This window comes from Coenobita brevimanus, chromosome 94 (assembly GCF_032717465.1).
Source record: "Coenobita brevimanus isolate Jiangsu-jjx chromosome 94, ASM3271746v2, whole genome shotgun sequence".
NCBI lineage: Eukaryota > Metazoa > Arthropoda > Malacostraca > Decapoda > Coenobitidae > Coenobita > Coenobita brevimanus.
In genome coordinates, this window is record NC_137047.1 from 13527682 (window position 1) to 13553851 (window position 26170).

The following is a 26170-nucleotide window of genomic DNA, read 5'->3' on the forward strand; positions in this document are numbered from 1 at the left end:
TACATTGAAAAAAGATCCAGACTTTTTTGTTATCATTTAAGTGATTCATTTCATATCGTTTCGTCATATAACAAGTTTTTTTTTGTAATATTAAGATGTTCACTGATTGAAGGTGTTCAGTTATTAAAACAAACAAGTAAGAAAATACCCTGCACAGTATCATATATGTTTTGAGCTGCTTGGCAGCTTTTTCCATATAAGACTTATATCAAATTTGTCTGTCACTTCTCCATATTGTTAATGTAATCTTATCCCATTGTTTTTCTTTTCTTTAATGCAAAGAATAAGGAAAACCAAAGGCAGAAGTAAGTACTGACTGAGGGCATCAATTGGGGAGAGGGGGGCAACACTGTTAATGTGTTGAGAGTACAGCTCTGATTACAGTACTGATCTTTGTGATTTTCAGATATAAATGAGTGTCAGCTGGGTCTCCATGATTGCACAGAGTCTCAGCGCTGCGACAATACTGTCGGGTCCTATGCCTGTGTTCGAATCTCAGGGTGTGGCACTGGTTATACCCTTAATCACAACACTGGAGAGTGTGATGGTATGTAGTATGTAGCATTTTATTACAAAGTCAGGAATCTTAACAATAATTGTGTGTTTATTTAACCCTGGCCAACCTCAGAATACTACTTCTTAGGAGAGATTTTTCATTGTAAAAAGTTTAGAGCTTGTCACTGTTAACCAGTTCAGTGCAGTGATGTCTCTGTTTTTGTACCACCATTTTATTTAACTTTGAATAGATTCATTTTTGTGAAAAGGTTAGTGATGTTTGTCAATGGAGATGAAGCAAGAAATATGGGAGTTTTTGCACACTAATTTTATATTTAATTGTCGCACTCATCAGGCATTGTTGTTCAGTCCAGAGTCTCTCCTTCTTTTAAAAGCTTGTCACTGATGTATTTGCTTTCTTAACTCCTCTTATTTATTTGAAAGATGTGCAGAATAGCTAACAAAAGTTGTTTGGACGAAAGGAGTGTTAGGAGAAAACATTTACCTGGCAGTGCCAAGAAATGCAGTTTCCATTGAAAAGAAAGGTGTTTGTGTGAAAAAGATAAAGATTAATGAATCATGATGTATAGTCGTGATTGCTTGTTTCTTTAATCACCCCCTCCCCAACAAGAGGGAAGTAAAAGACAGGGCTGGAATATGACCAGGTCAGTGGATATAGGTGGTTTAGTAGTGTGTATATCTTGTGCGTCTGGTGGTATACTAATATCTATTCCCCTGACCTTTCTACAGCCTTGCCCTCTACGTCCCATACAAGTAAGGGGTAAAGAAACTAGGAATCATGACTGTACATGGCTAAAAGCATGGCTCACTTTGTTATTTTGGTAAAAAATGCGCCAGTTTCCCAGAGGTCACATAATCCAGAAAATTTCCAGAACTGGTTTTCCTGTAGCCTCAAATGCACCACATTAGAGTTTCAGTGCCTGTGACTGCAGTATGATAGATGAATTAAGGACACTGCATACAGCTATCCAACCCAATCAAGATGGGAAGTTTGATTATGCACTAAGTACAGTACGCATGCTAAGTCATCCTCCCCTCCGAAGTGTTTAAGATGTAGCACTGGCCTTTTAGTGTAGTCTGCTTCACCAGAGTTTGATTGTCGGGTCTACCAGATTCATAGATAAAGTTTGTTTTCTCCTTTCCCCTGTTCATCCAGCAGTGCAGTTGGGAACCTGGATGTAACTTGGACTATTACAGGCTGCATTCTTGGGTAAAATTTGGACTTCGCAAAAATTGATTGTCTGTCCTAATGACTCTTGTGCAGTCGGTGGGCATGTAAATTCATCCTTCTCCATTTTAATAATTAAATTGTTGAAATGTTTATTTTGTTATTTGAAAATCAAGAACTACTATAGCTTATTTGATCTGATCTGAGAAGAGATGATCCATAAGGTTTTGAAAGCTGGCAGCTGATTGGTTGTCCGAGTCCTTGCATTATGATGCTTTTAAATTATTTTATTTTATGGGTTTCAGTAACCGTTTGGCAGAAAGATTGCCCAAATAAAATGTTATATATAGTTATCTGCATAGATTGGTTTAAAAATGGGGGCCTTACAAAGTTTATCAGATGGTTTAGATACAGTACATGTGAAGTTTTGAATTCTTGGAACAAATCAAAATATGTGTAGGTAAAGTTTTACAAGTACTGTACTGTACCTTGATTTTTTTTCTCGTGTTCAGGGAAATTAAAGTAAATTGTGTCATTACTGCAATAGTTTGTAAAATACTGTATAGTGTAGTAAAACATCGGAATTACAATTAATTATAACATATTCCCTGAATATGTATGAATGATAGATGGGGGAGGGAGTAGGGTAGGCCGCTCACAGGATATCCCACTTGACTAAGCAGATGAATATTCATGTTTATTTGAGAGCAATTTACTGTTACATCAGTTTGTATTATGCTTTCTACTTTTGCATCATCATCACCTTTTCTGTCTTTTTAGTTTCAAATATCTAGTTACAGCTACATGAGCAGTGACAGGGTATGGGCTGTGGGATATTTGAAAGTGACTGTGACACAATACAACCTCTTCACCTATGTTTACCAGTCATTTTTCATTGGAATTCCAGTGTCGTACTAGGTTAGATTTTACATAATGTCACAATAATGACATAATTTACCTTAATTTGCCTGAACATGGGGGAAAAAATCAAGGTACACATGAAACTTTACTTGGACATGTTTTGATTTGTTCCGAGAATTCAAAATTCCACATGTATTTGGGGTTGACTGCCTAAGTGCTAAGGCCTCAGGACATATAGGCGTGGGGTTACTTACTGACTTGATAAATACAGTTACAGTGCACTCACTAGTTTTGTGCCTAATTGGTATGACAATCGCATCACAAAACTGAATATTGTGTAACTCGTGCATATACTGTAGGCTACCTGTAATAAATGGTAATTGGTTCCGGGGTCAGGCAAATATTGCGAAACTTGTGTTTATACTTTACATGTAATAAGTGGTAATTGGTTCTGGGGTCAGCCACATCATTCCCAGCCCATTAATGATACAATACCCGTACTACTGTATAAATTACATACAGTTAATCAAACATATATTACTGAACTGTAATACCTGTACTAAAGACTTTACGAACATTGACATTTAGGCTGAACTGCTTGATGAGGCTTGAAGATGAGTTCCAAGACTGGGAGAGGTGGTTAGTTACCACCTGCCCCCTTACTGCTCCCCACCACCACTGTTGAGTCCCTTACACCACCACTTCCAGATGCCTCAACATCAGAGCCCTCAAAATGTAGTGGGAGCTCATCAAGCTCACCAGTGTCATCAATGTCCTCATCCTCTGCACCGTTGTCCTCCCCAGGCTGTATGTTCTCCAAAGCCTGGGCTTGTTGAATACAGTAGGACAGGAATGATGTTATCAGAGTCTGATGAGGTGCACTAACTCTGGCATTGAAAAGGTCCGTGTTGTTAACAAGAAGTTTATATCTCTGGCCTCCTATCACATTCCTTAATTTGGTTTTTCAATTGAGCAGTGGTTGCCAGCAATTCTGTGACCTAGCAAGATGTTGGCTCACCTGGTGGGACAGGTAAGTGTTCCTCCAGAACTTCATTGTTGTTGACTTGTTCATCGGCCTCCAGCATTTCAATAGTCGGTAGAGGCTGCCGTTCAGCAATGATTTCCTGGAGATCAGACTTTCTCATCAGCAAACACTGGTGCTGGGATAGAGTGAGCTGCCTCAACCACTTCTCAGAAAACAATATCCCCCCGCTGCCTGTCCTCACCAACCTCAGTAGCAGGAAACAGTGACTTCCAAGCATGAAGTATTATTTCAGTGTTCACACTTTTCCAGGCAACGACAATTCAGTCAACAGCATTTCTTATGTTGAGCTTCTGCCAGAATGCACTGACAGTGATAACTTCATGAGTGAGGGGTTCTGTGGTGGAGGTTCCCATACCACCAGGCAATTGTGGTGAGGTGGAAGTGGAGGGTGCAGCAGGTGAGAATACATCCATATGTATGTCAACATTTTTCACTTGAATTCGCAGAAGCTCCTCCAGCGAATCTGTCTCTTGGCATAGGTCATTATAGAGGCTTTTGTAGCACAGCAGCTTCACATTACAAATGAATTGGTCAAGGGGCTGCAGTTGGGATGTGGTGTTTGATGGGAGGAACACTACCCCCATGATAGTGTGATGCCCAACCAGAAACTTAGAATGACCAGGTGCATTAACCAGAAGTAAAAGAATATTAAAAGCCAGGTTCTTTTTTTGACAGTAAGCCCCAGCATTGGGGACAAAATGTTTGTTGAACCTTAAAAGCCAGGTTCTTTTTTTGACAGTAAGCCCCGGCATTGGGGACAAAATGTTTGTTGAACCTTAAAAGTCAGGTTCTTTTTTTGACAGTAAGCCCCAGCATTGGGGACAAAATGTTTGTTGAACCAGTCCGTGGTAATGGGTATTGTCACCCATGCTTTAGGACTGGAGGTTCAGTAAACATTTAACTTGGACATGTATGTGTGTTTGTAAGCTCTGGGTTAGACCACTAAGGGCTTCATTGTGCTGTCACCTGTTGCATTGCAGGTAAACAACACTGTCACACAGTCTTTCGATGTTTTCACACCCTTGGCTTTGTTTCTCGTGTGTGGTGATGTACATTGTAATCGGGGCTCTCTTCCAAAAAAAGACCTGTTTCATCACAGTTAAACACTTGATCCATGGTTTGACCACCCTATGCAACAATGTTTTGCAAGACTGAAGGAAAATTTTTCACAGTTTCAGTATTAGCAGAGCCAGCATCACCCTGATACTGAAAATTTCACCTTCCAACATCTTTTGAGAGCGTTGATCCAACCAATGGAAGCACGGAAGGGAGTTGGATTATCATTGTGTTTTATTTGTGTAACAGCCAGGTAATAGAGATGTGCCTGGTTACTCATCTCAGGCCCAGAGGTACTGTCCTACTCATGGTTTCTCATGGCCACCCCCTCCCTCAGATAATGTTCATTTACAAGAAGAAGCCTGTTTCTTTCAGAGGTTAAACTATATGCACGTCCAGCTGAGAAACGGGAAAATAAACTCACTCTAGCACTCACTGCATCACGGTTCTTTTTAATTGAATGCACTGTTGATTCAGGGCAGTTAAAATGCTTCATAATATCACATATAGCACCACTCTCCAGCATGGCTAGTATACCACACTTATCTTCGAGAGATTATTTCTTCTGACTCATACTTTATGGTACTCCCAGGTACCCCTTCCCATCCTTGAACCCTCAGCGTTTCGGTTACTCATCATGTAATCGTGAAACACGTTTCACAACACACGAACTAGAGACTCAAGAAAGTCCTGTGAACGTGATATCACAACAGTACAAAGTGTTGCGGGATGTGACATCACAACCATGGTAGTGGTGGCTGTTAACAAGGAACTGAGGAGATGCGTATGCATGTGATCACTTGCCGCCGGGGCTCGTGAAACTCTTAGCAAAATCCCAAGACTCCTTGCAGAGGAACATTCCTTTGCATCATGAAACTGCTCTTCGACGAAGGTATATTTCACGAAACTAGTGAGTGCACTGTTTATATGAGTGTGTTGTCTCAGTTGATTGGCAGAAGAGTGTGATTGTTAATGTGTACAATGGGAAAGGTGATGCCCTTGGAAATAGAAAATTTTAGAGGCATAAAGCTTTTGGACCAGATAATGAAGGTAATGGAGAGAGTCCTTAAAGGTATGATTAGAGAAAGAGTGAACATTGATGAGATACAGTTTGGGTTGATGCCAGGCAAAGGGACCACTGGTGCTATATTCATTGTTTAACAGCTCCAGGAAAAATATATAGCAAAGAAAAGGGATCTGTACTTTGTTTTTCATGACTTGGAGAAGGCCTTCGACAGAGTCCCAAGGGAGGTGGTGAAGCAGACAATGAGAAAGCTTGGGATTGAGGAGTGACTGGTTAGGGTGGTTATGGTTATGTTTGTGGGCGCTCACACCCAGGGAAGAATGAATGGAGATTTGAGTGATGAGAGTTCCATGAATGTTGGTGTGCATCAGAGATCAGTCTTGAGTCCCTGTTGTTTTATCATAGTACTTGGAGCCCTCTCACATGATTTCAGAAATGGACTCCTGTGGGAGATGTTTTATGCTGATAATTTGGTGTTGATTGGAGAAAATGAAAGGGAGACAGAGGAAAGATTTAGGAAGTGGAGAGATTGTATGGGACCAAGGGCTTGAGAGTAAATGCAGATAAAACTAGAGGGGCACTTAGTGGAGGACATCTTTCTGACAAGGGCAGTGTGATTTCCAAACCACTTTTTATAATGGATTAGGTTTTCTTATCATTGATTAGGGTTTCACAAAAATGTTTTCCTGATCCAGAGCCTGTCATACGATCCAGATCAATCCCAAGAGATTATTGATTGTTCCCTGGGACATGGTCTATCAAGCCACCAAATTTGGGCCAGATCTCTCTTAGTTTTTGAATAATCCTTCTAACAGACAAATAAACAAATAGACAAACAGGGGTGAAATCATATTCTCCATGTTGGAGAGAACAAAGGTGATGGTATGTAGGGCTGGTGGCAGTACTGTCAAAGAAGAGGAAGAGTGGCCATGAGCAGTTTCCCACAAGGGCATGGGAAGTAATTCCATCTTGTGCAATGTTTGTGGTAAGTGGGTGCACAAGAGATGTAGTGGTATTAGAGGTAGCCTGCAAGATAATGCTGACTTCATGTATGCAGTGTGTCAGGGAGAGCATGTGGAGATCATTAGGTCTGAAAGGATTGATCCTGCCGGTAAGTCTCTCAAGTGCATGCAAGAGTTTTGTTATCTGGGAGACATGGTAAGTGCTGGAGACAGGGCTAGAGTGAGGAGTGGTTGGAAAAAGTTCGGGGAGCTGTTGCCTCTCCTGACATTGAGAGGGCTCTCCCTCTGTGCTAAGGGATCTTTTTATGCGGCATGTGTTAGGAGTTTAATGCTGTATGGTAGTGAGACCTGGGCAGCAAAGGAAAAGGATATTTGCAGGCCCAAACGTACAGAAATGACAATGATTACGTGGATGTGCAGTGCGTCCTGGAGTGCGAGGCCGGGGGAGGGCTAGGTTTGTGATGGAAGAGTTTAGAGGTAGGATGGGACTGGAGTGTGTTGGTGTTTTGATGAAGAATGGTAGATTGAGATGGTTTGGGCATGTGGAGAGGATGGAGGATGACACTTGGATGCAGAAAGTGAGAAGTGTTAACTTTTGGGGTAGGGTTGTAAGAGGTAGACCGAAAAAGACCTGGGATGAGGTCACTGAGCATGACCTCAGGGGTAAAAGGCTAGATAGGGATGCTGCTAGAGATCAAGTGGCATGAAGAGCCACCATTAGGTGACCAAGGCCGACACATGCAAGCATATTGGAGCCTTTAAAAACAAAAATGGAAGAAAACGATCTAAGCCATCTGATAAACTTTGTAAGGCCCCTTTTTAAATGAATTTATGGAAATAACTATGTATAACATTTTATTTAGGCAGTCTTTTCCTTGGATGGTCAATGAAACCCATCCATCCATCATCCAATTCTACATTGCCCCATAAGGAGCGTGGGAGCCCTGGGCTAATCATTTGATCCTGACATTTAAGATGAGAGTGACCAGCCTCACTCATCCCTGAGTGGCATTACATGAGCAATCAACCCCAACCATCCCTTGGATATAAACCTTCACTGGCTCAATCCGATTGGAGCGCAATAATTACTCACTAAACCACCAGGCGCCAAAATTGGTTATATGGTTACCCCCCAACGTAGTGAATGGTTTCCTGGTGTAAAGGAAACCATTTGGCTTGTCACTCAGTGTAGAGTCACCCATAGGCAGAAGGAAGAGGAAAAAATGAAGGAAGGAAAGACAGAAGAGGAAGTGTAAAGTTACCCATAAGCAGAAGGACAAGGAAAGAATGAAGTACAGCAAAACCCGTATAATAAAAATCATTTAAAATGTGTCATTAATAATGAATGCGCTAAGACAACCAATCAGCTGCTAGCTTTCAAAATCTTAAGGCTCATCTCTTCTCAGATCAGATCAAATAGGCTATAGTACTGTATTTTGCAGCAAATTAATGTATTTATACTAACAAATTTTAACCCTTCAGTGCTCTGTGATTTATCATTATTGATTTCAGGTTCCCTCCTGAGAACTTCCTATACAGTACTCTTTTTGCTTTCACTTGGCATATCGCTCCATCTTGACTGCTGAGCTAACGTTGGATTATCACTGGATTATCACAGTAGTCATGATGAAGTGCTTTGAAAAGGATATAGAACAGTAGCATTTTCTGTTTTTACTGCAGAACTACAGTACATGGAACAAGCTGCAAATGGACAGAAATCTGGGCCAAGTTAAGGTGAAAAGAGTATAGTGAATTTATGGAAAGCTTATTTCCTGGTTGCTTCTTTAAATTCATCTTTTTGTTTTACCTAATCCTGTTTTTATTTGTTCTCCATCAGTCTTGTATGGAGCTTGCTGTTTCTTTAACATTATAGTGTATAGTGTATACTCATGATGGTAATAATTTTGTAATTTTTATTTTTGTTTAACCACTACTAATACCTAACTCTGCCTTGTGTCACCATGCTAACAACATTGGCAGATAATGATGAATGCAAACTTAACACTCACAACTGTGATCAACTGGGACCCAAGTACCGCTGCGTCAACATTAAAGGATCCTTTCGATGTAGGCTTAAGACCTGCCCATTAAACCAGGTTCTGAATAATGAGGGAGCCTGTGTAAATCTCACCTGCAACAAAGGATTCATGCCCTTGAATTCAATTTGTATAGGTGAGTTGGGACTGAACTGTGATACAAACACTCCTTTAAATGAATGTGAGATGTGTGTTGTATGACTATTCTTCTGCAGTGTATCAGTATGTGATATTCATATGCAGTATTTTTATTCTTTGGCAGTCATATATGACATTGAATTATATGGATAAAATTGTTTACACTTGACCTTTCATATTTGTGAAGCTACAGTAAGAATGGAACACTGTGGAGCCTTATATAGGAGATGCAGGAATTAATATGTACAACTCAGTCCTTGAGAAATGTGCGGTTGAGTAACACGTTTTTGTTTTAACGCACTTAGCATAATGCAACAGGTCAGAATCAACATGCGGAAAAACTTGAGGTCACGTGGGAAGTCAGCTGGCCTGGCGATGAAATTTGAGTTATGCACGGTGACATCATCTGCTAGACTCACCATGATAGGCTGTCTTACATCAGGGTACCTGTCCAGGGCATACTCAAAGCTGTATGTTTAGATGAAAATTTATGGGCTTTGCAATTTTAGGGGATGAAGTGGAATGAAAATGTATGCTAATCAGAAAAAAAAAAATTCATCCATGTATTCCCGTAAGTTAGAATTCGGTTCCACATCTTCATTCAGTTTCGCGCATCCCAACACATTTTCTATGGATCGGGATGGCTCAGTGGTAGAGTGCTCAACTCAAGATCACGAGGTCGAAAGTTTGCGCCCTGCCCGGGTAGCTGCCTTTGCTGGGAGGGGTAGTGCTCTCCTGTAACCCTAGCAGAGCTATATGATCTATTTAGGTCTAGCACGGAGGAATAATCCCTTCCCAACACATTTTGGACTGACCAGCATATAGCTATCAGTTTTTTCTTGCAACTCACCAAGGTCTGCCCCACACTCATGTCGGTTTTGCAGTGTTAGGGGACAAAATGGAATGAAAATGTTTGCTAATGAGAAAAAAATTACTCTTTCATCCGTGTTTTCTCATAAGCTAGCATTCAGTTCCACATTCTTCGTCCAGTTTCACACTTCCCAACACATTTCAGGCTGACTGAGCATACGGCTATCAGTCCTTTTTTGCACCTCACTGAATTCTACCGCACACTCATCTGGGTTTCACAGTTATAGGGGGTGAAATTAAACAGAAATATTTTGCTAATCAGAAAAAAATTACTCTTTCATCCATATGTGCTCTTAAGTTACCATTCAGTCCCACATTCTTCATTTGATTTGGCGCTTCCCAACACATTTCAGACCGGCTGAGCATATGGCTGTCAGTCCTTTCTTGCGTCACACTGAGTTCAACGTGCGCTGTGCAGCAAGATTTTTTTGTGTGTGTCTTAGTGTCAAGGGAGGACATTGACTCTTACTTATGCTGCATGATCAGCTGCAGCCACCCATAAAGCAATGCATCTTCACATATGCCCGGAAGTATGAGATAGTAAAGGAATTAGAACAGAGAAAGAGGCAGGTAAAAATCGTGCCCAGAAGTATAAGATAGTAAATGAGTTAGAGTAGGGAAAGAGACAGGTAGAAATGGCAAAAAAGCACAGCATAAATGAAAGCACTATCAGAACAATTTTGAAGGACTGGGAGATGATAAAGAAGATTGTGTGGGTGAGCCTTGGTGATGCGAACCTGGCAGCAGTGAAAGTTCGTAATGTCCTGAAGTTGACCGAGAAGTTCACAGGGCATTATGTGGAGCATCAGAGAAAGTACAACTAGCCATATGCTCAGTCAGGCCAAAAATGTGTTGGGAAGTGCAAAATTGAATGAAAAATGTGAAACTGGATGCTATCTTACAAGAACACAGATAATTTTTTTTTTTTTTTTTTTTTTTTTTTTTTTTTGTTTAGCAAACAATTTTGTTCCAGTTTGTCCCCTAAAACTGCAAAATCCATAAATTTTTGTATAAGCATACCCCCTAACATCCCTACCAATGGCTGCGTGATGTGAGAGAAGGCGAAACTTTATGATGACAACAACAACATGGGGGGTGGGGGACGGGAGGAGAGTGTCGGGGAGATAAGCTTCAAGAACACAGGGGTACCCAACTCAGCATTTGTTTTTGTTAATGCTGTTTTTAATACCATTCATGTTCTAAATCACAACAATTATATTGTATTTCTTTCAGTGTTTTACGTGATGGTGGGTATAGTAAGGGGTAATTTATTGGGGTAGGGTGACAAAAGTGAGAGTTTTGAAAAGTTTCCAGAACACATTGTACCATTATACATGCAAACATGTTGTTTCAATGACACAGGTTTGAGCAGCACGGTCCTTTTCCAGTGCCTGTTGTCTGCATTACTTGATGATTGACTGTATTTGTGAAAAATAGGGTCTGGTCAACCAACTTCCTGGGTCTCCCCCTGCCCCCCAGTTGACCAGTCATTACTCATTAACACCATCTGCTCTCAGTGAAAAAATTATCCGCACAATTGTGGTGCGAGAAGACATGACACCCAGACCAAGGAGTCAGAAATGCTAAGCCAGTCAAAAAAACAAGAGTCCAGTCCTAGCGAGCATTTCATATCTTCAAATCCAATGCTTTCACACAAATGCACGCACTTATACACATACACCTTTTGTGTGTGTGTATTTACCTAATTGTGATATACAGGAAATGAGCTACGCTCATGGGGTCCCGTCTCTGTTTCTCAATAAGTCAAATTTAGCTTTAAACTCGTTTAAGATTTTTGACTGGACGATCTCTTTGTCCAGACTATTCCACAGGTCTATACATCTATAAGGAAAACTATATTTTCTGATATCCTTCAAGCAGCTTGGTTTCTTCAGTTTCATTCCGTATCCTCTTGTTACTCTTTTATCCCATACAAACAGATCTTCTTTGTCAATTTTATCTACTCCCACTATGGTCCTGAACACTGCAATCATGTCTCCTCTCTTTCTCCTTTCTTCTAAGGAAGGCAAATCCAGCTTTTCCAATCTCTCTCTATACGACATCTGCCAGACTGGTGACCATTTTGGTTGCCGTTCTTTATATTCTCTCAATCTTGTTTATATCTTTCTTTTTGTGTGGGTACCACACTACTGCTGCATATTCTAACCTGGGGCAATTCATGGCCACTATCAATTTTTTCATCATCTCCTTATCCATATAATGAAAAGCTACTCTTATATTAGTCAGGAGTTTGTACTTCTCTCTGACTGCCTTGTTAATGTGTTTTTCAGGTGACAAACTATCCTGGACCAGCACTCCCAAATCTTTCTCTTCTCTCACTTTTGTGAGTGGTTCATTACCCATCAAATAATTCAATGATGGCCTCTTGATACTTTTACACATTTCCAATATTTTACATTTCTTTGCATTAAATTTCATTTCCCACATCCGGCTCCAATCGTGTATCCTGTCCAGATCCTCCTGCAGCATTGTACAATCCTCCTGAACCTCTACCTTCCTCATGATCTTTGCATCATCAGCAAACAGCCTTGCATAACTGTTCACTCCATCTACCATATCATTTACATAAATCAGGAACATTACTGGCACCAACACCGAGCCTTGTGGGACTCCATTTGTTACTTCCCTCCATCCAGACATCCTATCCTTTATTACTGTCCTCATTTGTCTGTTTGTCAAAAAGTCTCTCATCCTTTCCAGGAGGTTCCCCTTCAGTGCTTCTATATGCTCTAGTTTCCACATTAGTCTCTTATGGGATACCTTGTCAAAGGCCTTCTCCAAATCTAAATACACACAATCCACCCAACCATCTCTCTCCTGTAGCACGTCAATCGCGCTTGAGTAAAAACTCAACAAGTTGGACGCACATGACCTTCCACTTCTAAATCCAAACTGACCATCAGCCAAAATATTCATCTCTTCCAGACATTTTATCCATCTATCTTTCAGAATTCTTTTGCACAATTTTGTGACCATGCTGGTTAGGGACACTGGTCTATAATTCAGGGGTTCTTCCCTGTTTCCTTCCTTATAAATTGGTACCACATTTGCCCTCTTCCATTCTTGAGGCACTTTCCCCTCCTCCAGAGAACACACAATTAAACTGTGAATCTTATCCGCCTGTTGTTTTCTGCATTCCTTCAGTATCCAAGTAGACATTCCATATGGTCCTGGGGCTTTCCTTACATCTTGAGTTTCCAGTAATTTATACACTTCCTGTACTTCCACTTTTATATCTTTTATCACTACATTTCTAGTCACTCCCTCCCCTTCCACAAACTCACTTTCATTAGTAAAAACTGACTGGAAACGTTTGTTCATTATTTCAGCTTGCATTGCCGCATCTTTATAGACCTCTCCTTCTACTTTCAGTTTGGTGATTCCTTCCTTTTGTTTCAGTTTGCCATTGACAAATCTATAAAACAGTTTGGGTTCATCCTTACATTTGTCTATTATACCTTTTTCAAAATTCCTTTCTTCCTCTCTACGTATTCTTGTGTAATCATTTCTAGTTCTTTTATAGTCTTCCTTTGTTCTGTTGTTACCTCATTTTCTCCAATTGTTCCATGCCTTATATGTCTCTTTTTTTGCCGTCATACACCTTCTATTAAACCACTCCTTTTTTCTGTTTTCTTTCCTCCTTACTCTTGGCACAAATTTTTCCATTCCCGAATTATAGAAGCCTAGAAAAATATCCCACTTCCTCGGTATCTCTCTTGTTTCTCTGAATTTTCTCCAATCTGCATTTTCAAAAAATTTTCTCAATCCTGTAAAGTTTGCTTTCCCAAAGTTGTATCTTCCCTGCCTATAAGGCTCATCTCTTGGTTCCATGTTCCTTGTTATCAACTGGAACTCAAAGACCACATGATCACTTTTTCCAGTAGGACATAGATATTTCAAGGATTCTACTACAGCAGGTTCTTTGGTAAAGAGTACGTCTAGTCTTGCTGATGTGTCCTCACCTCGGAACCGTGTCTCTTCTTTGACCCATTGCGTCATCATATTGTTCATTGTTATATTTAATAATGTAGTGCCCCATGAATCTTTGCTGCCTCCTGAGTCCCATTCCTCCCAGTTCACCTCTTTACAATTGAAGTCACACATTAAAATTATATTGTTACTTTTCTCAATCATTTTCTGTAAATAGCTAGGCATGTCTGACAACATTTCCTGGTATTCATCATGACTCCATGCTCTTGTCTTAGGGGGAACATACACTACTGCCATATCTCTCTTGCTATTCTCTCCAGTTTCTAATTTCATATTTATCACTTCAGCCCTGCCTTCTCCCAATTCCGCGGTATCTACATTCATGTTGTTCTTCACTGCTGTGTGTGTGTAATTCACCGGGTCATTCACCGGGTTGGTCAGGATCACTTGATGGTCATGATCGTCAGCTTTTACCCTCCCGGAAGGGAGCTGAGAGCTCATATAGTCCGATCTAAAGGCAAGGCTGTGACCTTCACACACGCACACACCCGTTCCCTTGCTCAAGGGGGACAGTAACCACCCACTTCTTCAGTGAAACTTTTCGCAACCTGAGCGAGGCCCGAACTCCCGTCCACCAGTTGGCAAGCGAGAACGTTACCACTGCACCAGCGAGCTGTGTTGTGTGTGTGTGTGTGTGTGTGTGTGTGTGTGTGACCAGTGAACCATGAGTGATGAATACAATACATTCAGTGTGACTTCCTGTATGAAAAGTATTAATTGATCATTTACAACACAGAGGAACAAATGGAATGGACTTATTCACCCACATTTTGTGCTGGGACCAAGCTTAGCTAATGTTAATGGGTTTTGGGAATGCATTTGTTTAGACAGTCATAGCAGAGCTTCTGGTGCTGGTGGCAGTTTTGTTCATTGCATTGCCTTTTGCAGTTTCAATTTTATAAGTAAGAGGATGATATTAAGTGTACAGGACTGATTGAACCAAACCTGCATGATGGCTATCATCTGTCAGCTGGTCATATTTTTACTGCATTCCCACTCAGGGATGTTTTTAGGGTGATGTATTTTTATTAATACCATTTTTTCCCATGTAACTGTACCTCATTCATAAAATCATCATCATCATAATAATAATAATAATAATAATAATAATAATAATAATACACTTCTAGATAGCAGCAGCCTACTGTACATCCAGAGCATACTTAGATCACAGTGAATAAAAATATAAGGCAATTGTCTGAGCATTTTGATGTGTGTTTGGTGTTGCAAGGGTGTTGCATAGCAAGAAAGGTACAGCTTGGTGTGAAATGTGGAGGTTGGAAGAAAAAGGAAGTGGTTAAGGTGGATTAAAGTACGGAGTTCTGAGGAAAGAAGTAGGGAATATAATGAGAATAAGAAAAGTGTAAAGACTTAAGTAAAGAGAAAATAGAAATGGATATATGTTGATTTGGGAAGAATAGTATATGTATATCCATCCATCCATCCATCATCCAATCCTACGTTAGCCCATGAGGAGCGTAGGAGCCCGGGGCTAAGCAGTTGGTCCCGACATTTAAGATGAGAGTGACCAGCCTCACTCATTCCTGAGTGGCATTAATGAGTAGTCAACCCCAACCATCCCTTGGATATAAACCTTCACCGGCTCAATCCAGTTGGAGTGCAATAAGTACTTCGTACTCGCTAAACCACCAGGCGCCAAAATTTGGTTATATGGTTACCACCCAGCATAGTACAGTAAATGGTTTCCTGGTGTACAGGAAACCATTTGGCTTGTCACTCAGTGTAGTCACCCACAGGCAGAAGGAAGAGGAAAGAATGAAGGAAAGAAAGACAGAAGAGGAAGTTTAAAGTTACCCATAGAAGGACAAGGAAAGAATACTCTTCTCTAAATAGTTAATTTTGGAAAGAAACACAAAGATACGGGAAAAGGTGTAAAAATGTGAGAGATGAGAGTGGAAGAATACTTAAAAATGGAAAAAAAATAAGAAGCAAATGGAAAGAACATTTTGAGGGACCTATGAAATGCATTGTTGATGGAATTCTTCATTGTGAGGGATGAAGATCATCTGTAAAGTAAATTACAAATCACTGTGGGCAGATATTTCTGCTTGGCAGGTGGAGTCAAGATTCCAAAGACTTAAATGATGTATTAATGACGCTGTGGCTCATTTCATTGGATGTGCTGTTGACAGTTCATTCATTTTCATGCTTTCTCTTTCTATGTTTCTGGATCTTACCTCCCCCCACCTTTTGAAGGTAGAAATAAAAATTGGGATAATAATGATTATGGTGTCAAACTTTCTAAGGGGTGTCTCCCAGATAGTAATGATCTAAGGTGCAGTGCTGACTGTAAGGAAAGGGGCTGTTACTGAGGTGTTTGTGCATACAGTATAAAGAGCACGATAGCTTAAGAAAGGGGCGACGGTATGTTACTTGGATATTAGGATGTTTGGCAGAAAAATATTTAAAACTAGATTAGATGCATCCAGTACATTCAGTATGTACAATCTTGGAAAAAGCCTGTAATAGAGTGTGTACGTAAGCTTTGCAGGTATTCTGTTGTGATACAGTGTTAAGTTTTTATGGTGGATCAATAACTGGTGTGTGAGTGATGATTGTTTTGTTGAATTATTCATTCATTCATTCATTCATCATCCAATCCTGTGTTGCCCCATGAGGAGTGTAGGAGCCCAAGGCTAGGCAAGTTGGTCCTGACATTGAAGATGAGAGTGACCAGCCTTACTAATCCCTAAGTAGCATTACATGAACAGTAAACCCTAACCACCCCTTGGATGTAAAGCTGTATTGGCTCAGTCCCATTGGAGCATCTTAATTGCCCATTAAACCACCAGGTGCCATCATTTGGTTATATGGTTACTACCCAGCATAGTAAATGGTTTCCTGGTGTACAGAAAACCATTTGGCTTGGCACTCAGTGTAGAGTCAACAGTAGACAGAAGGAGAAGAAAGAATGAATGAAAGAAAGACAGAAGAGGAAGAATGGAAAGAAGGAAGAGAGGAAAGGGAGGGCACCTGAGAGCAGCACTACATTGAGTGAGTGGATGGTGATATCAGAATGAAAGAATGTTGTGTGATGTATCCAGTTTGTTACTGTCTGTATGAATTTACTGAGAGAAGTGATATTGAGAGATTAGGGAGGGGAGTGGTTCTGAGACAGAGTGGTAGTGACCAGGAACTCTTTGCACTTCTGTTTACTGATGGTAAATGAGAAAAGGGGAATTAGATTTGGAAAGCTTACCAAAAGAATTAATGAATATGTAAAAGAGAAGATAAAGTTGTGTGAGCATCAACTTTTTTTTGTGGGAGGGGAGGGGATAGTTATGATAATTGATGTAAGATTAATGATATGAAAATTGATACTGTGAGAATCTTCCAAGTGCTTAGAAAAATGTTGGAAACAAAGGATGCAGTAAGACAGGGAAGTTGCAGGGATTGAGGATAGTGACAAATGGAAATGTGTTAAATGAGGGAAGTACCGTACCACAGTACATGATGGTCCACAAATCCCAGTTTTGATGTACAGTAGTGAAGTGAGGGCAGTGAATTAAGTATGTATGGAATAAAAAAAAACTTGGTAGCATGGGTGAACCAGTACCTATCTATCGATAGCCCGACGCCCTAATCCCGCAAAGGGTGGCCGCAGACAAAACGCCTCCAAGTCACTCCGTCACCCACCATTTGACTACTCTCCCCCCAACTCACCCCCCCCCTCCCTCATATACCTCTCAACTCCATCCCTCCACCTCATCCTTGATCTGCCCCTCCCTCTCCCTTCCTCCACCTCACCTACATACACCCTCTTAGTCAGTCTTTCATTCTCCATTTTCTCCACATGTCCAAATCACCTCAGTGTATTTCTCCTAATCTTCTCAACCACATCCACATCCACCCCACAACGTTCCTTCACTTCTTCATTCGTCAACCTGTCCCTCCATGTCACTCCACATGCTCCTCTCACGTAACTCATTTCCACTTCTCCTCTCACGTAACTCATTTCCACTGCTCTCACTCTTGACTTGTTCCCCTCTTGCAAGGTCCACGCCTCGCTTCCATACATCAGGGTAGGGTTCACAATACTATCATGCAGTGACTTCTTAACTTCCATACTCACCTCCCTATTCTTCATCACTGCTTTCAGTGAACCAACAACCTTCCTTCCCTGCTGTACCCTTTCATGCACTTCTTCCCCCAAAGTTCCATCCTTACTCATCACACTACCTAAGTACTTGAATGCACTCACATTCTCCATATCCTCACCATCCAACCTCACTGTACATATTGTACATTCTGTGACTTCATTCCTCTCAAACACCATAACTTTACTATTGTTTACATTAACTTTCAGCTTCCTCCTCCTACACACTGTCTCAAATTCATTCACCAAACCTTGCAACTCCCATTCATCTTCAATCAACAATACTGTATAATCACAAACAGCAACACTGGAATCTTCCAAATCACCCTCATTCATTAGAGCCACCCCCACATCCACTGCCCTACCTTGCATCTCCTTTACAACCCCATCCATGTATATATTAAACAGCCATGGAGACATCACACAGCCCAATTTCAGTCCCACACTGAGATCAAAGAACTCACTCAGCTCACCTTCCACTCGCACCGTAGCCCTAGCTCCTTCATACATACTCTTCACAGCATTCAACAATTTCCCATCCACTCCATATATTCTTAATACCTTCCACTTACCTTGCCTATCTATTCTGTCATAAGCTTTCTCCAAGTCCATGAAGGCAGCATACACTTTCTTTCCCATCTCTAGATACTTCTCCACTAAACTTCTTAGAACAAATATCTGATCTACACACCCTTTTCCCTTCCTAAATCCCCCTTGTTCTTCTCCAACTAGCTCCTCTGTCATATGCCTAACCTTATCAATGAGTATTCTACCCTATTTTTTACCAGTCACACTAAGAAGGCAAATACCCCTATGGTTACCACATACTTCTCTCTCCTCTTTTCCTTTGTATAAAGGAACAATTATACCTGATTTCCAGTCCTCTGGAACCCTTCCCTCTTCCCAAGCAGTGAACCAGTATGCATGTACCATACTAATAGAATGTGTTTGTAACAGGTGTTGCTGGGAACAGTGAGAAGTGTGCTGAGGTGACTGTACTACATGAAGTGATTAGAGAATAAATATTCGATAATGGTGATGAGAGTGTATGAATATGAGAGCAGGGTGATTAGGAAAAGAATTAAAAAGCTAAGAACCAGATGGAAGGACATAATGACTGAAGTACATGAAGGTGATAAATCATGAAGACAAGGATTATTACTGAATAGGGACATAAATTCTTAGTGATCCTTTTATTGGGGACAGTGTAACAAGGACATTGTTAAGTTGATTATTAGAAATTTCCATCATAGATCAGTTTTGTATATTGATTATGTTGAAAATGGCTGATTTGCAATGTGATACAGTGTAGTAATTTTTGCAGATGTAAATGAACATAAAGAACAGTGATGTGTTAGAGTAGTAGCCAGTAAAACATGAATTATTGTTGTGTTCACCAGTATACTCTGTTATTAAACTTCATGTTTCTTACTTTCCTGCTGCAGATGTGAATGAGTGCGTGGTGGGTGGGGCTTCTACACCATGTCATCGTAATGAACGTTGCATCAACACCATTGGATCATATCACTGCCGTCCTCTTCTTGCTTGTGGTGCTGGGTATAAGATGAATGAAATAGGAACTCAGTGTGTTGGTAAGTAATGGGAGAAGGGGATGTATGTAATAAGTTTATTGTCAGTGGAGGGCTTCAGTGTGAGACAGGAAATGATAGATGATTAATGTTTGAGTAGTGTTACAAAGCTACAGAGAAGGGTGTTAAGATACAATAACTGATGGAGAGAAAAGGTGTATGGTGGAAATAATGATATATTTGCAACTGTTGCAGTATGTATCAGATCAGGTATTGTAGTCAGTCAGTTCTCAAAAAATTTAACTGGACAAAGAAAGTAGTTTAGAGCAAAGGTTAGAAAGACAGGGAGAAGTTAGTCGGTAAATTAACATCTTTTTGTTGGCATGCAGACATTGACGAATGCCTTGAAGGGACGCACCAGTGTGAGGGAAACCAGATGTGCTCCAACCGGCAAGGGGGCTATATCTGCCAATGTCCTCCTGGTTACAGGCTCAATGCTCAGCGTCAGTGCCAAGATGTCAACGAATGCGAGTCATACTTTGGCACTGTATGTGTACTGTAGTCTATTTGTCATGTGTCAGAATTGATGTGGTAAGATTTGAGATTAACCTTTTCACTAGAGGTCATCCTGAAGCTGATAATAGTTGTCTGGCAGTATTGAGAATAATGTGAAAAAGATATCTTCATATATGGTTAGTGGAGAAAAAATTTAACCCTGTTCCTGTGAGAAGTCCCTCCCCCCCCATCTATATATAATCTGGCAGTGGCCAGAATGAAGTAGATATTGTACTGAAGGGGTTAATGTCATTTGTGTGAAATGCTGTTGTCAGTTATATATTTGCCATGGTAAATTTTCAGTATTCAGTTTAATCCATTTGGCGGTCATATAATACGTATTAGTATTGATGTAGCAGTCCTCTTCAGACTTAACGCTCCCTATTTACCTCAGCTTTCCAAAATTGTCATTCACAGACATTGATAAAGCTCTGAACCATTATGGAAAGTATCTGTTCACTGTTAACAAACAGTATAGCATAATTTCCTTGCTGTAGAATGAAATACCCAGTAATCCGTATGTCATCATTTACCACCAGCTTCATTTTATTTCCATGTCTCCTGTTTTGGTCTCTCATCTACTTCCTCCTAAATACTTCTTTTTGTAATAGACTAAGCCATACAAAACCCTAATACTATATGGTATTGATTTACAGATTTGTACAGATACTACTTTCAAAATACTTTCCCCTGTAATTGACTAGGCTAGCTAAAATGCTGATGCGTTATGGTACTGATTTACAGATTTGTTCCAACAATGCAGTTTGTGAGAATACCCCAGGATCTTACCACTGTAACTGCAAGGAAGGCTTCAAAGAGTCAAGCAGTGGCACTAGGTGCCTTGGTAAGATTGTATTTTTTTAGTTTCTTAGCCCATTTGGTACAGATCTTCCTCAGATGAATAAAACTATTCAAGATTAATAACAGCCAATCCCATATGAGCTCCCTCATAGTTTTGTTGTTGTTCCATAACCTGGTCTACCTGGCCATGCAGACCCACTTACCACAGGTAAGCAACTGCTATGGGCCTGTCCTACGTGTACAGTACGGTACATACACTGTGTGGTTAATCAGCGCCCCCTAGTGGTAGACAGTGCCTTGCCAGGGTCATAGCAGGGTTCTTACCTGTGATGAAGTTTAGGAAAGTGGGAAGAGGTTTGACTCCTGGGTGGACACTGCTGCTGCTGTGCTCCGCTCAGGATACAAGGAGCCACCACATATAGGCTCATTATCAATACCTCCTTCAAGATGTAGATACCCTAGTCTAGACTGCCCCATTCCAAAACATTTAAGATTTGATGCCCAGCCTACTCTCCATGGTGACATATAATGCCTGAGTAACCTTCCAGCCAAATATTAATGGAGTCAGAAGGATCGTGTACCACAACTGTTAGCAGATGCTAAATGCATTGGGTCATTCATCTGTTCACTCATTATAATCTGTACGCTCATAATATTCAGGCCTTCAAAATAATTACTTTCAACTCCCACACAGGTCATTTAACATTTTGTGAAATGTAGTATGAGTATTACCTGGTAACTACTGTGCTCAGTATCTGAAGATCCTTTAAACAAATTATACTGTATTGAAGTTGAAAAGGAGCTTTGCATTTGTTTCTCTGATATGGTCACTCTCCACTTTGCATTTTGCATCAAGTCACTTCTTTCTCTCAGCTCTAACTTATATATATACACAGTATATACAGTAAAATCTCAATATAACGGACTTCAGTAGACCTGAATTAACTTTTATCAGAATCAAGGAGCCACCAGACTAAATTCTTATATATCAGAAAAAGTCTGATAAAGCCAGAAGCAGTCCACTCTGCCTAACCACTTCAGCTGTGTTCACCAAAATAAGGTAAATAAAAGACATGTTTATTGGTGTACAGTACAGTATTATTATATGTATATTATACCATTTGACTATTGTAGTGATTGTATAATACAATATAGTACTGCAGTGGTAATGAAAACAGTTTAAAAACCATTTGTGCCATCCAGACTAATGTCTGATATATTGGAAAAAGTCAGGGTTAGCAGGGGGAATTCCAGATGTGGCTGTTATCAGAAATTTGCTTTTTTCGGAATGGCTTCAGCCCAAATTAGTCCATTATAGTAAGGTTTTACTATATATATATATATATATATATATATATATATATATATATCACACCTTCTGTTCACATCTTTAGTAATGGCCGCTGCAATCTTACAATCAAATGAGGTGGTACCTCGGATTGCCACCACCGGCAGAGTAGGGCTGGAGGCACAGGGTCCTCCCGGTCGCCATCAAGCGACTGTGCCGGCAGCGACTGTTGCTATTTCCGGGAATGCTCATCGGCGAAGAGGTGACGGTGCGGCCTTATTCTTTACCAACACCGGCGGCCTTACCACAAATTTAAACTCAGTTCATTTTTTCCTTCAGTCCATATCCCCTTTGGCCCTTTTCCTCACAGAACCACAAATCTCACCCTTTACCGATATATCTCCATTTTGTTTTCCCGGTTACCATCTCCTTACAAACTTTCGAAACAAGGGCGGCACCTGTTGTTATATCAAATCCCAATATGCAGTTGATACTATTTTAAACTTCACTTCATCCAATTTTGATTACTCATTATATAAATTAAATTGCCAAAACATTACCAAATATATCTGTGTAGTTTATCGTTCCCCCAATGCTTCTTCGGAACCCAGTGTATTTGATTCCATATCCACTCAGTTGAGTAACCTTGACCTTGCCCTCAGCAATGAAATTACCATTTTGGGTGATTTTAACATACACAATGTTGAATGGTTATTGCATTCTGCCCGGACTGACGACGCTGGTCTAGAATGCGAGCTGTTTGCGGAATCGTTTAATCTCACCCAGTTGGTAAAGCAACCAACCAGAATACCTGATAATCCTGACCATAATGCCCATCTCTTGGATTTATTCTTGACAAATAATCCAGATCAATACAGGATAGAGGTACTGTCACCACTTGGATCCTCTGACCACAATCTCATCAGAGCCTCATTAGTTAACCCTCCTACGCCTCCCCATTCCGAACCTGTCAGGGTGACCGGATGGCACTTTGACAGGGCAGACTGGGATGGATTTAGAAATTATCTTGCTGATGTTCCATGGCAGTCTTTCTTCTCTAGTGATCCCAATTCTACCCAGTCCCACATTTGCGACTTAATACTACCTGGTATGGATTTATTCATACCAAGTCAACAATTCACTAAAAGATCAAACTCTCCAAAATGGTTTGATGGCAATTGTGCCAGAGCAACAGCCCAAAAGTCATTAGCATATAACTCTTACTTAAAATCAAAAACATCTGAATCACTCTCCCAATTTAAAATTGCTAGAAATCATGCAAAAGCTGTATTAAATCTATCTAAATCAAACTTTCTTCAAAAGCAAGCATCAAAACTACTTAACAACCCTAATGACAATAGAATATTCTGGTCAACTCTTAATTCTTTCAATAATAACTTTAACAAGTCATCTTCCATTCCCCCACTAAAATCTTCGGATGGCAATATTACAAATGACCCACGTGGGAAAGCAGATATCTTTGCTAGTACCTTTGCAAGAAACTCTACCATAGATGATACCAGCCAGAATGTCTCAGTACTGGAACTTGATTCTCCCGAAATTGCCCCACTTAAAATACAGACAAGATTCGTAAAATCCATCCTAGACAATTTACTTACCAACAAAGCTCCAGGCCCAGATGGAATTTCACCAATTGTTTTGAAAAAGTGTTCCCCTGAACTTGCCTCTGTCCTAGCCAAATTATTCAGACTATGCATATGTACTTCTTTATTCCCAAATTCATGGAAAGAAGCCAATATCCACCCAGTTCCGAAGAAAGGAAGTTCGTCTGACCCCTCCAATTACAGACCAATAGCTGTCACATCTTCTCTTGGTAAGGTATTTGAAACTTTAATTAATAAGCATATTGTTAAACATTTTGAATCCAACAACTTAATTAGTGATAGACAATATGGTTTTCACCACGAAAGATCCACCATTGACATACTCAATCTCTTAACTCATACCATCCATCAATCAATTGATCTTTTTGGAGAAACTCATGCAGTAGCTCTTGATATCTCTAAAGCTTTCGACAGAGTATGGCACCGTTCCCTGCTGTCCAAACTCCCTTGCTATGGACTAACGTCTTTTGTTCCTTTGATTTCTTCTTATCTTAGTGACAGGAAAATAAGAGTAAAAGTAGATGATGTATATTCGAATTTCCACTCAATTAACGCCGGCGTGCCGTGCTATGGACTAACGTCTTTTGTTCCTTTGATTTCTTCTTATCTTAGTGACAGGAAAATAAGAGTAAAAGTAGATGATGTATATTCGAATTTCCACTCAATTAACGCCGGCGTGCCGCAGGGATCAGTTCTGGCGCCAACCCTATTTCTGGTTCATATTAATGATCTCTTATCTGTCACTCACAATTCCGTTCACTCATATGCAGATGACTCAACACTACATAGTTCATTCACACTCAGACATCCATTTACAAAGTCTAATATCTCTACCTCTGAACTCAGTACAGCCATCTCCATAAATCAAGATCTAGCTACAATCAGTGAATGGGGACAAAACAACCTTGTCTCTTTTAATGCTAGTAAAACTAAATATATACAGTTTACTAATAGACGGATATTGCCAGATTCGTACATTACCTTCAGTACTACTAATATTCCCATCTCCAAAAGTATTGAAATTCTTGGTGTCTCACTTAACAGTGCCCTCAGCTGGACCTCTCATGTCAGATCACTTGCTAAAACCGCCTCAAAGAAACTTGGATTATTGTACAGAGTCCGTAACTTCTTCGCTGATGAGCAGTTAGCTATAATTTATAAGAGTCATGTGCGCTCTCAGCTTGAATATTGCTCACCCTTGTGGAATGGTTGTGGAGAGGTTGCATTAAGACAACTAGACAAAATTCAGAATAAAACTGTTAGAATTGTTAACAACCCTGCCATTACATATAAACTACCTCCCCTGCAGGTAAGAAGGAGTGTTGCCTCCCTTGCATTATTTTACAGATATTTTTTTGGCAAATGCTCAAACGAAGTTGCGTCCATGGTGCCACCTCTCCATGCCTTCCCTCGTGCTACACGGGCATCTGGTAGCGCTCATGACTGGAATGTCACTCAACCATATTGCAGAACTTCTGCCTATCAGAATTCTTTCATTCCCCGAACTGCATCTCTCTGGAACTTGCTTCCCCAGAGTTGTTTTCCTCCAAATTTCAACCCACAACTGTTCAAGTCTAACTGTTACAGATATTTTATGAATAGAGGACACCAGTAATCTGGTGTATGGATTATTTTTGTTTTTCCCCATTTGTTTTTCCTTCCTCCGTTCTGTTATTTAAAAAATATATATATATATATATATATATACAGTGGGGCACCAATTTTCGCGCCTAATTGGGTCCAAAAATAATGAGCGAAAGTGGAATTAGCGAAAGTTGGGGCATTGTCTTTATGGCAAAAAGGCTAATTGGTTCCTGGTTATCCTAAAGTAACATCAGATTTTCATTTTCACTTGCAATACAGTACATCAAATCACTATTGTACATTGCATTGTGAGATACAAACAATAAAAACTGTACAGTACACATTATATGAGGAGAAACATACCACAGAGACCAGGTTGAGGTGTTTAATGGATGTTGGGGGTAAGTATCCGAGGCGCGTGGCGGGCTTATTTAGCCACGCCAGACGTATTGGCGCCACCTCTTGCTGCCTCGCTACCACCATGCTGTTTCCTCATACTACGCACTGTCGATTCTGGGATGTTAAATATATGGCAGATTTCACTGTTTTTTGCGCCCTTGTCCATGTGCTCAACTATCTTCCTTTTCATTTCATTATTATACTGCCGTTTCTTCACTCCAACACGATACTCTCTTTTAGCCTTGGCCTTTCCTCCCGACTTTGAATGTCCCGGCCACTTTTATCACCACCACTGCCTCCCGGCCCTCCCCCCACACCACCAGGCTCTCCCCCCACACCACCAGGCCCTTTCCCCACACTACCAAGTATAGTAGAGGCCATTGAACCGTGAGAATCCAACACAATGGAGCTAGCACGCTCGTACACAATGGCGGGAATGGGTGGACAGAGTGTTGACATGACGTCATTCAAGATGGCGGTGGGTTGCGGGCGGGCGGTGCAGGAAATTCAAAGTTCAAAATATTGTCCCAAACCCAAAATTTGTGCGCGAAAATCGATTTTTTTCAAGCGAAAGTGGAAGTTAGG

At 40.5% G+C, this 26170-nt stretch overlaps 1 protein-coding gene across 1 annotated transcript in view; it reads left to right on the top strand.

The window, feature by feature from the left end:
* LOC145413007 (uncharacterized) overlaps window positions 1-26170 on the top strand; it is a 468549-nt gene that overhangs the window by 388880 nt on the left and 53499 nt on the right. Inside the window, exons 27-31 of the mRNA XM_080282828.1 lie at window positions 407-547; window positions 8613-8804; window positions 19250-19396; window positions 19723-19880; window positions 20633-20732. Coding sequence (XP_080138954.1) covers window positions 407-547; window positions 8613-8804; window positions 19250-19396; window positions 19723-19880; window positions 20633-20732 — 738 coding nt within the window. The remainder of the gene's footprint in view (window positions 1-406; window positions 548-8612; window positions 8805-19249; window positions 19397-19722; window positions 19881-20632; window positions 20733-26170) is intronic.